The sequence below is a fragment of the Glandiceps talaboti genome, chromosome 15, assembly GCF_964340395.1.
Source record: "Glandiceps talaboti chromosome 15, keGlaTala1.1, whole genome shotgun sequence".
NCBI classification, from domain to species: Eukaryota; Metazoa; Hemichordata; class Enteropneusta; family Spengelidae; genus Glandiceps; species Glandiceps talaboti.
In genome coordinates this window covers 6,006,516-6,020,417 of record NC_135563.1, presented here as the reverse complement: position 1 = coordinate 6,020,417, position 13,902 = coordinate 6,006,516, and the positions used below count along the sequence as shown (strand labels likewise).

The following is a 13,902-nucleotide window of genomic DNA, read 5'->3' as shown; positions in this document are numbered from 1 at the left end:
ACTACATACCAGGTAGTCAACACACATAACCATTGTTCTCAAGTGAAGTTCTATTTATTTTATTCTGATTCAAATCTATACAAATATATACATATATCCTTCTAAAAAATCTCTATCTAGACACTTTAATAGTAAGAAACTCCTATTTGAATGACCAAAAAATTCTTATCGCTGATTGTCTAGTTGTTTTCCAAATCATATACTCTACAACATGCTTACCATACATGTTAAGTAAACATTTTATACAATCCCCCATGCCATCACCCCCCCCCCAAAAAAAAAAATCAATTGTAGAATTTCTTTGTTTCTTTAAGTCTATATATACCTTTGAATACAATCCAAGAAGTACAATAACCCTGTATTATGTTTTTCACCCTGTTTGCATATTACAAGAATTCTGTGATTTCAAAGTGATCTGTACTGTGTTTATGGTAAGTTTTGGCCTGTACAGCAGGTACAAATTAATCTCAAGAATACTATGTACCAACATAAATACTAGTGAGATTAACACCATGATACAAGAAGTTGGGTCACCAAAAGCACTCCATAAATCTGAGATACCCATCCATAAATCTGAGATACATCTGAGATACCCATCCATAAATCTGAGATACCCATCCATAAATCTGAGATACATCTGAGATACCCATCCATAAATCTGAGATACCCATCCATAAATCTGAGATACATCTGAGATACCCATCCATAAATCTGAGATACCCATGTATACCATCTAAAACCTTTATCAGTTGATTGATGAAACAGGAAAGGAAATTGATCAGAACTGACTTTAAAAAATAGATCTTTGTTATTAAGCTATGTCAATCTTATAGACAAGCCAGAAAAAATAACAAGGGTAACAATCACATCTTGGAGAAATCATCACTGGTCATAATGGCACTGTGAGGAATCGTCTTCATTCCTCTGCAAGGACTCCTTTCTTAATGATTATATTTCCATATAGAGAAGTCTCCCTGTTGACAAACATGCAAGAATAAAATAGTATAATATATTTAGCCAAAGTATAGTTAGCCTGTCTGCTCACTTGATCTCTTACTTTGCTACACATGTTTTCTCTATCTCCAGCTTGTCCTGTAGTAATTCCAACCTGTTATTTAGCCATACCCACAAAGGTTGGTGTTAGAAAACTCATATTGTATAAATTTAGATAATATGAGCATTACATTGAAATTACCAAATTTATTGTGCACTAGTCTACTGAATGTGTGTTTGGCAGAGTTGGATATGTTCATTTACGCAATGACTTCATTTGAATAATCAAACAGTCTGATGTAATGTAATCACTCCCCACTGTGACCATAATCACTCCCCACCGTGACCAATCAGCATAGATGGATATTTTTAAAACTCAATAATGAGGTGGAACTGCTAACAGCAGAAGCTGGATAGAGAATGAATGTAGCAGACTTGCACATCCAGCAAGTGGATAGTCTAGTGTTATGCTTCATGGAATATTTCTGGTGCTATAGAGACCACGTTGGTATCCAGACTAGCGAGTAGACAAAAAACCTAAGGTATTGGTGAAGACAGTCTACATATTGGTAATTGATTGAGGTAATTTCCAATCTGTCAAACAGACATGAACATATACATAAGCATTTTTGTGTACATCATTATTGCTACCATGGAAACATATAGAACATCATTATCATAGAACTTATAGATATAAAATGCACCTACCCTGTGTGTACCACAGCGAAGGTTGTCTTGGCTCTATCATAAAAAGCAAATCTCTCAATGCGACCAATTTTTACCTTGGTATAATAAATAAAAGCAAAATGAGTATCATCAACCAACCATGTATAACAACATTAGTCTGGAGAAGGATGCCATCAGAGATGTTGAAACATTTCAAACAATTAGTATTTGAAGTGATGAGGCAAATTAAATTTATGTGAATGTGTAAAGATCAGTTGCAACATGGGAAAGGTACCATCATAGGGGATTGTTGCTATGGGAAAGTTTAGAAAATGAGTTCCCGAAACTACCAAAACTGTGGAGAGACCTCGTATAGGAAAATGGATACAATTAACTTAAGAAGGGTGGTTATTGATATTGAATAATACTGTTCAAGGTATTACTTTTTGAGAGTAGATACACAGTGCATCTTGTAAGAGGCCTATAATCTGCCGAGATTAAAATGATGTTAATTATGCTAAGATGACTTTGACCATGTCACATACTCATAGACTAGGGGGGGGGGGGGGGGGTACTCCCTCCAATTGGGTGTATGTATATGTGCTGGCCTTTGGGGTAGGGTTTTTCGCCCTTTGATCTAAAATGGGTACTGTCTTTTTAGAGCTAATGAGTCTAAAATGGGGTCCACTTTTCAAATTTTTTTATTTTGTTTGGTCTTAAATGGGGTCCTGGAAGGAACTCCTTAATAAATTCTCGACTAGTTCAGAATTTCTGGGAGTTTTACTCAAGAATTACCCCTGCACTGGTTGACATTTCAATATTGGTGACTATAAGATAGTAACACACACCCCCTGAAATGCTTGTTTTTAGATATTGCCCCATAATGCATATTTATGTTAACTGTGCATGTGTAACACTATTCATCGGTCAACCATCCATTGCAACCATGCATTCAACATTGGTCTAAAATGGGGTCTTCTAAAAAATTGAACGGTCTAAAATGGGGTATTGCTTTTGAGTCAAAATTGGTCTAAAAAGGGGGTCTGGGGTAAACAACATTGGCCACACACGCCAACCAGACCTGGCCAGTAGTACACAATTTGCATTTTGGGAACAACATCATGTTGATGAGCGTTAGGAAGGGCTGCAAACACTAGAAAAGTGTATATATTAAGAAAGAAACAATGTACAAGACTGAATACCTGTTTCCCTTCAGATTTGTTGAGGATATCTTGGTACTTGTCCCATACAGGAGTCTTTAACCCCTTCTCCTTATCAGAGTCAACTAAGTCCATAACATTGGCCTATTCACAAAATAAATAAATAATAGACTGGATCACAAAGGCTGCAATTGGCAATGTCCGTCACCAGAAATCACATGATATATCTTCCATTTCTCAGCAAAGACTGAGGACAATATATGTCATGTTCCCTTGAGAAAAAGGCATGAAATATCCATCATACGTAATAACTGTCTTAATAATTACAGGACAATGGTTACCACACATTAAACTTTGGTATCATTGCTAAATAATCAGTTTTCTTCAATAACGGTGTGCTTGGACAATAAAGTGATCATGATCTTTTATCTTTTACCGTTGCACTGTTCTGATTAATTAACATATACTCCCAGAAGACTGGATAAACTCTAGTCAAGTGTCAGTCAATTTCACTGTACACATGGCATGCATATATACAGCAGATGAAAGTAAGCTGTGCAAGAACAAAAGTCAAGATGGATGCAGTTGATATGTCTGCCTCTTGTAGACGGTGATTTACTAAACAAGGACAATACAGAGTGCATCCCCATCATAATTTTGATAAACAAAACAAAAAAGTATGCAACATACAAGTATCATGATATATGTGGACTATACCATGCAACAATTATGTGGCCATACATACAATGGCCACATAAATGGACACATTTATCAAAGAATGAAATCCCTTCCTGGGAGTGCCACACACACATATATGAACAGATTTCCATTTAGTTTCTTGGGAACAATGTCGATCCATTCATAAATATCAAGTGATCATTGCTAAATGTATTGGAACTGATTTTCAAAATTACGATAGTAAAACTTTCACACAAATACAGTACGTATGAAAGCAATTGCTGAGAACTTTCAACCATTTGACCAGCACCTCTACTTGTTCATTTGTATTACTATTATGTGTGTTGTATTGCTTGGTCTTACCGTTGCACGTTCTGACTTGATATCAGTGACAGTTTCTGATGTCTTTCTCAATATTGATGTTCATTTCAGAGTTTGATGCCATTGTGCATTCTTTCAGTTATGAATGACTGAAACTGTGAGTGTGCGACCAATTAAAGACTCTGGAGGGAACTAGAGAGAGAGGCACCATTTATTCCCTCATGGATTGTGATTGCATTAAAATACTTTGAATGTATTACATGTACTAATTGTGAACAAGTCATTGAGAATGACATAGTCCCCGCTATGATTGGCTTTTAAGGAATTATCACTACTCTGATCACACAACAACACTTGTGAACCTAAATCAAACAGACATAGATATGTTGTGTCTGCTTGTTGGACATGGAACATGCCTACAACAATAAAGGATTGGTCGGGTATGGGGGATCATATCACGATGAAAATGGATATGCACATGTATGTCATAGAACACTGTCCTAATACCAACTTTGAATGTGATCTGTTCAAGTATGTCCGAGTTATGGCTTTGCCAAGTTTGGACATGGAAAATTCACAAACAAAATGGCTGCCAGGCAGCCATATTGGATCGCATCACGACGAAAATGGATATGCACATGTATGTCATAGAACACTGTCCTAATGCCAACTTTGAATGAGATCTGTTCAAGCATGTCTGAATTATGGCTTTGGACATAGAAAAATCGCAAACAAAATGGCTGCCAGGCGGCCATATTGGATCGTATCACAACAACAATGAATATGCACATGTATATCATAGAACACTGTCCTAATGCCAACTTTGAATGAGATCTGTTCAAGCATGTCTGAGTTATGGCTTTGGACATGGAAAATTCGCAAACAAAATGGCTGCCAGGCAGCCATATTGGATCGTATCACAATGAAAATGGATATGCACATGTATGTCATAGAACACTGTCCTAATACCAACTTTGAATGTGATCTGTTCAAGTATGTCTGAGTTATGGCTTTGGACATGGAAAATTCACAAACAAAATGGCTGCCAGGCAGCCATATTGGATCGCATCACGACGAAAATGGATATGCACATGCATGTCATAGAACACTGTCCTAATACCAACTTTGAATGAGATCTGTTCAAGCATGTCTGAATTATGGCTTTGGACATAGAAAAATTGCAAACAAAATGGCTGCCAGGCGGCCATATTGGATCGTATCACAACAACAATGAATATGCACATGTATATCATAGAACACTGTCCTAATGCCAACTTTGAATGAGATCTGTTTAAGCATGTCTGAGTTATGGCATTGGACATGGAAAATACGCAAACAAAATGGCTGCCAGGCGGCCATATTTGATCGTATCATGAAACAAATTGACGTGCATATGTATGCCATTGTATGTTGCCCCTGTACCAAGTTTGAAAAAAATTGGTCCAGGCATCTCCAAGAAACGGCTGCAGACGGACGCACGGATGCTCAGACACACAGATGCTCAGACACACGGACGCACGGAACCCAATCCATAAGTCCCCGTCCCGGACTTTGTCCGGCGGGGACTAATTACATGTACACTTCTGTGTCTATACACAAAAATGTCTCATTTACAGTGAATTTTGGCCCCTTGTAACCAGAACAAGTACATCCCACATAAATCTTCATATATTTTGACTATGCAGCTATTATCATCTACTTAAAAATGAATTATGTGACAAACTAAAACAATCAAAGTCTGCATAGTGATTTATTTGCATTTCAACAGTGTAGTTCCTAAACATAATTCACTATATCCCGTATTTGATGACTACTTGGCTAACACCATTGATGTGCACTTCACTTGTTGGTGTTAACGTAGAATACACAGTGGAAATACACTCTAAATTTTTGCTGTTACTTTTTAAAAAAAAATCAAATCCATTCTCAGTTAAAATCAATTTTGAAAATCTGGGGTCACTATTAAAAGTTACAGTGCAAACTTTTTTGATAGCTGTCAAAATGATATAAATTTTAGTCATTTTAAGATCCAATATGGCTGTTGAATACTACAGGTGTTAACTCTATTATATGGGAAAATAAAAAGATTGACAATTTCCTTGAAAACAAGACAATGAACCTAAAGTTCTTTTATTTATCAAAATGACCTCGATAGGATTATAAAAGTTGGACCCATTTTCTGACCGACGAACATTTATTGAAATAATTTTGTATTTGTAAGGGTGGGTTATCAACTTATGAGGATGTAGAGAGAATTAAATCATAGATCCTGCATAATATGTAATAGCAAACTATAGCCAGTTCATTGACTTCAATGAATGTAGGGTGCTTAGATCATTTAATATTTTACCAAGTAAATGGAAAATGGTGTTTAAAGTGGCCATATGGATTAGAACTGGGTATTTATTTTGAATTTTTTTTTATAAAACAACTTTACTATGTTTTTCTACTTGGAAAACAATATGAGTCCTTGTCTGTAGCTCTATAAATAGCAAAAAGTGTAAAAACGTTTGTTATTGTACGTACAAAAACAAACATTTTATACATTATTTTAATGTTCTGCAATTTATTGGGGTATGTAACAAGGACTTGGTATGTTATTTCAAATTGCTTTTCATTTAGAAAAACAGAGTAAAGTTGTTTTATAAATTAAAAATCCAAAATAAATACCCACTTCTAATCCATATGCCCACTTTAATGAAATTGGAAGAAATCAAGAAATGCATTCGGTAATCTATTATGTCATGAACAAAGTGGCAAGCTGTGCTTTGTCAAATGTCAAATTTCAACCATGTGTACTCGTGACTGCAGTGGTTATTACTCTATTGCCTGAAATATTACACCAAGGTTGTTTGGGTCATGACATAAGACACCAGACTTCCACACTCAACATCCAACATGAGGCAGAATTGTTTTAGGCCTAATAATTGTTTTATTGACAATGTAAGTCTCTTGAAATAAAAAGATAATTGCAGTTGGTGATCGGTATACCTAAATACTTAAATGATGAACATTTATTTTTTTTCAAGTTTAAGTATTGAAAACATGAAGCCAAAATGTAATTAAGATATAACTGCATAAATCAGACATCAGTCTATGTAATGTATTTTGTCAATGAAACGTAAACTGTAAACTAATAATCTATACTTCTTTGAGTCACCATAAAATGCATGTGGAGTAAATGCACTGCGCCCTCAGCAATTATATTAAAACACCAAATATTGTTCCATAGCAGAAAGATGAGATAACAGTAACCAGTCATCTTTTTGAGATTTGCTGTATATTAAACATGGAAAATGTCAGAATATAGGGATGTTTAGTTATTTTCTAGACCACAACTCTGTTTTTTCCATATCCGGGTCAAGAACTTCCTCCTATTATTGTAGGGTCAAGTCACAGGGTCAAACCATTATGTCAACAATTCATGTCATTTATTATCTCATTCAAATACTTTTGAAACTTGTAGATCCATGCAGTTCAATAATTTTGTTCACCAAAGCATATGGTGTGCTTTACAGCCTTTAGCCATTCAGCACTACTGAACATAACATTGCTCTGGAAATCGGCGCTATAGAAATTTGATTGGTTGGGTGATTGAATAATGGTCTATTTGACATAGAATATGGAAACCCTCTTATACATATATCAGAAAAATGTTACAAAACCAATTAAATGTGTGTGTGTGTGTGTGTGTGCAATGCAGGGTGGGGTCCAAGATATTCACCATCAGTCATGGGTCCGGGGTAGCACACTTTAGTTTTGTGATCAAAACTCAGTAATTAAACATTCTGTTTTGTTCTGTTCACATTGCTAAATGTTGTATGAGGGATGAACTGCGTTATTTCTTGTGGGAACTTACATGAGGAAGGGGTAGTGTAACACATCTAGTCCCTTGTGATTTGTCAATACATGGTCATGTGGTATCATAGAATTTTTACAAATGATGTTTATCGGTCAACAATTTTTATGATGATGCTTCACTAAAGACTGATGTGCATGCGTAAATGTTTTCACAGCAGTTGAATATGGTGTCACCTTCTCCTGGCAAAGTAGACGATAGCTAGAAACTTCATGGCTTTTACAATTTTCAGAGGATGAACATTGTCACTCTTATGTCACAAGGAATTTGCAATAACAGAGTTGGTAATTATTAAAGGATTCCTGTTTTGTTTTTTAACTACATTCACTGTTGTTGTCATTGGGATCGAAACCCTACAGCATACAAATGAATTGCCCATTTGGGATAAATAAAGTTATTGAATTGAATTGAACTGAATTGAAATGTACATGTAACCATGAGATTATACTTTTTCGGCACGATATACAATGCTGTAAATGACGTTGTGTGTTACAAAACACATGTTTACTGATCATGTTTGTGCAACAACATCCTATGTCAGATTACCCCAACATACACTAGTCTGTTTCCTTTGGGCTTTGTCCTGGGGTGAGGAACAATCTGTGTTGTTGTGATCGACCCACTGTCCCTTGAGAAAACAGACATATCACGTTGCTCTTGTGACCAGTGAACATGTGCATATTCTTCCACATTTCATTCCCTACTTGACCTTTTAAACTGAGAATCTAGTTCACAATCGAGATGTGGTGATATCCGCTATCCCACCCCATGACAACACACACTACATATCAGGTGACACACACTGTGTCAGGTGACCTAATGCATGGTTAATAAGTCTTGAGACATCCTGAGACATTTCCATCTGCATTGAAAAAAAGTTACATATTCCAGGCTACAGTTTTTCCAAAGAGTTGAACTAGAAGTAAATAAGTTAAAACTGTTAACTTTAATACATACCGGTTCATTGACATACTGATCCAGGGGCACTAACCTCATAATGGCATCTAAGAGCTCTGGAATGCCATGACCTAAGAGATCACAAGACATTGTCATGACAACATGAAGAAAGAGGTAGGGTTCCTAGCCCTTTGGTCAGTAATGAGGTGTTTTTTTCAAGCTGAACAGTTTACAATGGGCCCCACTCTGCATTTTATATTTTCAATATTACTTGGTCTAAAATGTGGTCCATTGTCCTTTACCAAATCATTACTGTGCCCAAAAATGTTCCTTCCTATTTTAAAGAAAAAAATTGTATTTTGGTCTAAAATTTGATCTTTTTAAAATAATGTACAAATGTTTGCAATTGTCATATCAGACGTTAGAAAGCTAAAGTCATACAGAATGATAAGTGTATAAATTATACAAAACTTGATGCAATGTCATGGATTCATGATAAATAAGAAAATGGAGTGAAAATAACTACATAAATTATTGGTTTCTGTCACAAAATCGAAATGTTAAATAAAGATACATGGCGAGATTTCTTTGTGTGTGTGTATGTTATTGGTCTTCATGAGTGTTAAAAAATTGTCATAGTGTGGTTGTCTATTATAAAATGCTGGAATGTATTTCTGTCGTATGTCTGTGTACAGGGGACAACAAAGTATGAAGTGGTATTCGTCTTTAGTACTGTTTTACAATGTTCACAGAATCTCTAGTCTCTCTGTGTATTACATCTCGTACATAATTTACAGAAGCCAAGTCAGTAAATCCAGTTGTTTGTGTCCTAAATGTACAGAGTTATAGCAATTTTTTTTCATGTGTTCATCACATGAGCTTTAGGAAGCCATAAATAGCAGTGAAAATTAAGTTATAACACACTTGGTCTTCCTCAAGGGATGTCTAACTAAATCACATGCAAAGCATGCTTTTCCCATAAACTCCCGTTTTAGGTCAAAGGTGCAAATATTAATTTAAACGAGTACAATATTTCCTCACTTTTGTAGCATGTGACATTCATCTCATCTAGACTACAGAACAGGGTCAACTGAACATCCTGTTACACATCAAACTAGTGGCCAGCTTGGAATCTGCAGGTTGCAGGTTCGAGCTCTGTTTGTTTCTGAATGGTTATAAAAGTCCTTGGGCAAGATTTGAACCATGATTGTGCCTCAGTCAACCCCGCTGTATAATTGGGGACCTGGTAGGATAGAGATTGCACTGTGAATGCTTTAACCCTATGTGCTTATAGAGGCTGCAATGGACTTTATGCTCCCCTGGGAGTTGAGGAAGTAAAAGGCTGTTGTGCTGATTGCCAGTGATAATAATTGTCAACTGCTTTGGGCACAGTGTGGGAAAGTGCTATATAAAAACTAACATTATTATTATTATTATTATTATTATTATTATTATTATTCCATTATTATCCAAGTTTACCATATTACCCATTCTTTACCAAATATTTGTCACAACAGTTTAATAAATCGAAACAGATAACATGGTCTGAAAGGGGCTATAAGAGACTATGTCTATGGGAGCTGGATAATGACTTTTGGGGGATGTGGCTACCTGAATCATTTGAAAATTTTCTGTACAGAAGTGGAGAATACAAGGGCTACCGGGTAGAAGGTATACAACCATGATGTATCTCAACAGTGCAGTAAAAACAGGCTATGATTAGGGTGGGCAAACCTGTATTGTGTTTTACAGAGAGGGGGGTCAGGGACTTTTTGTCAGCCTGATGAAAACTCACCAGACCCCCTCCTCACACTCAAGACTGGTCCCAAGTTAAATTTCAATGTTACATACCATCCGCTCTGACTTCCTGTGGCCCATGCCTACATATGGAACTGGTTGGAAAATATGCATCTGCCAACACTGGAAAACAAATTCCATAAGTCAGTTATACTTAATTAAATTACAATAATGTAATGCAGTTTAAACTGTCTTTATCTTCAAGCGGTCATATGAATGGGGATTGGGTATTTAGTTTTGATTTTTTATTTATAAAACAATTTTATCAACTTGAAAAATCAATGTGAAACAACATATGCCAAGTCCTTAATTATAACCCAATAAACTGCAAAACACAGATAAATGTATACAATGTTTGTTATTGTACATACATTAACAAACTATTTTACATGTTTTTAGCTTTTTGCTCATTATTGAGTTACAAACACAGATTTACTCGAAGTAGTTTCACATCGATTTTTCAAGTAGGAAGCCACGGTGAAATTGTTTTGTAAATTAAATATCCAAAATAAATACAGCGACAATCTTTATCCATATGGCCACTTTAAGTTGTTGGTTTATTGTAGTAATGTGGGGAAAAATTATATCACCAACATTTAAAAAAAAAAGTAATTGTGTGTTTCCGATCACATGGCCTCAGAAAACAGAGTAGGTTAAGGTTGGATTTTATTTTATTTTATTTTGTTATTTTTACCCTTTTAATTGTTTTTATTTTCGAAAACTATTGCTCCCACCAAAAACAAACAAAATGTCGGTCAGAATACCCCTTTTGTGATAGTTTGATGAAATATGTACAGATATTGCTAGGGAAAGAAAACAGACAGGTCAAGAAGAAAAAGACTTATAATTTTAATTGTTTAAAATATGTTTAGGGTCAGCGGAGGCGGCGTAAACCCTAGGGTCGGTCAGGCTAGCGGAAATACACATTTTTTTTATTTTGCCTCAGTGATGGTCACAGCGACATCTCCACTAGTACCATGACTATATATATAATAACTACATCTTAGGCCTAATATATAAAAAATGTGTGGTTCCGGTTATACTCCATTTTAGAATAGGTGGGGTAGGTAAATTTCTGATTTTATTTTATTATATTTTTTTTCATGTGTGAGTGTCTAGTTCAGGTTTTCCAGTTTTCCAAATGGTCTCTGTTTTATTTATTTCTTCCTATCAGATGTACAATGTACAGCCATTACAGATTGGAAGAACAGTTTTATATTGTCAGTTTCTGCTTCCACTATTTCTCGTGAAACTTCACACAACTTTTGTGATTTCTTTTTCTCGAACACGTAAAAAAATATTTTAAAAAAAAGTTCCACAATGAAAAACTAGGCCCGTGGGGGTGGAATAACCAGAACCAAACAATTATATTTTTTATGCCTTATTGATTTAGTCGAAATTATTTTTTTTTCTTGTTACATCATTTTTTCCCCTGACTTTTTTTAATACTTTAAACTACAATTTTAATCACAGACACTAGAATCAATCTTTATGGAATTTTTTTATATCATACAGAATACATTTTTATACACACCAATTCTTTTACGACGGGGAATATAACGATGATTTCTGGCAGGGAGGTACAGGACATTTTGACAATATTAATATTTATCATTCTACAATAAGACCGATTAGGTGCAAGGTATAGTGTTTATAGATAAAGTTCTTATCTTTGACGAGTGGAAGTGTAGATGGTTGACCACCATATCAATGATGTCCCGTGTACATGTCGCGTTGGACCGCATAACCTCGTACGCGTAATTATATTTTTTAAAAACGTTTTTGGGATTATTGTAGCTTGCGATCGTTAAGATGTTACTCCTACGTACTTGGTTTATGTTTCACCTATAAAGTCATTTCGGGAAGTACTTATTATAACATCAACTTCGAAAGTATGGTTCGGTACCCTTCGCCATGTTTGGACGTCAAAAATCAACCGGGAACTCCCACTTTATTTCCATGTACATGTATGTACAAGGCACAGCCAAGCCAAGCCGCTAGCACGTTGCGAGATCATACACGAAGCTGAACACATGCAACGTGTCACAATTTGACAAGTCCATGTCTGTCAGATAGTTCCTAAGGCCCATAAAAAATTACAATGATACTGACCTAACTCGTCACCGTGTCCCATTCGAGCCAATACATTCAACAGTTCAGGAGAGATGATTCGTGGAACACCTTTTAGCACGACCATATTTGCTGCAAAATGACGTCATAACCTTCGGGTGATACCAATACATATACATCGTGTATTTTGAAGGGGTTACATGTGATTGGTTATTCGCACATTGATTCTGATACGTACGTAAGGCTGGTTAAACGTATTATGGAACTTGACCCAATAAAATAACGTATTGCATAAATAGATAAAAGAATATTCCGCTTTTCTTCTCAAGTTTTGCTCTCTCGGCCGGTTCGGTCCCTTGCCCCCTGTCCAGAGGGTGGATACTTAGTGGTTTGTTCTACCGAGGGATACCCAACGCCACACTTTCCGTGTGAACTTTCGATGTGACTCATGTAATACGCGACAACTTTAAGTAGATGGCACGGATATAGGTGGCTGTTTCGGACTAGCGGTCCAAAAGTCATAACTTACACTAAGTTATGTATTATTTCTGAAGTTTGTTGCAATAATAAATGAAGCTAATGTTAGTCTATTCTGTATAGTGTATATATAGGTCTTATACAAAATCACAGATAACTAACACTACAGTATACATTCTGTGACAAAATGTATCTAAAGTTTATCTATTTTGTTGTCCTGGAACTCCACCGCTTACTGCTAAAACATCGTTTAACGGTCAGCTGTCAGTTATAAAACCACAAACGTGACCCATTGTCGTTGCAGTTACAATTAATAATGCGTTCACCACAATACAAGAAAATTGAATGCCTCTAGTAATATCAAGGATTATTTGTGAAGGTTAATTTCCCAGGTCAAAATTTACTTTCTACATATATCTTCTTATATCATGCACAGCCAAGTTTTTGTCTTTGAACAGAAAATATGGATTATGTACCCTGCTGTTCGTTCTACGTCACAATGACCCATGTCTACAGCAGCGGTTCTATGAATGGGCGAAATATGAATCTATATTTTTCCCGATTTTTTTTTCAAAACTCTTGCTTGACGAGGTATGGAACTTATATTATTCCCAATATTTGTCTTTATTTAATCGGACAACTTACTTGTGCACTAAGGGGTATTCTTCTAACGACTCGTAGGACAAGACCCTTTAGGCCACGAGTAAGTTCCTATGCTGAACGAAGAAAAAATATTAGAGAACGTGGAAAATCTAGGGGTGCATGTACAAGTGACATTTAGGCCTTGCGAATTTGGTTAATCTTGTTTGACACAATAAAATAAACTTGAATTAAAAACTTGAATTAAAAATATTCACTGGACATTTGTTGATTTTCTATAAGTTTGTTTTGTCACAGCCAAATGCAAAATTATGACCAGTATACGCAATTCGTGTATATTAATCACGATAACAGACCTTTTTGTCAAATTAACGGTATTCAGAA

The 13,902-nt window shown here is 35.7% G+C and overlaps 1 protein-coding gene across 1 annotated transcript; it reads right to left on the bottom strand.

The window, feature by feature from the left end:
• Nucleotides 1–88: 88 nt before the first annotated feature.
• On the bottom strand, nucleotides 89–12,568 carry LOC144446439 (fucose mutarotase-like). Its single transcript, XM_078136200.1, has 6 exons — nucleotides 12,484–12,568; nucleotides 10,426–10,494; nucleotides 8,635–8,705; nucleotides 2,862–2,963; nucleotides 1,702–1,775; nucleotides 89–974 (listed from the first exon to the last, which is right to left on the bottom strand). Exons 1-6 carry the CDS (start codon nucleotides 12,566–12,568, stop codon nucleotides 917–919), a joined length of 459 nt encoding a protein of 152 aa, XP_077992326.1. The 3' UTR covers nucleotides 89–916.
• Nucleotides 12,569–13,902: the final 1,334 nt, after the last annotated feature.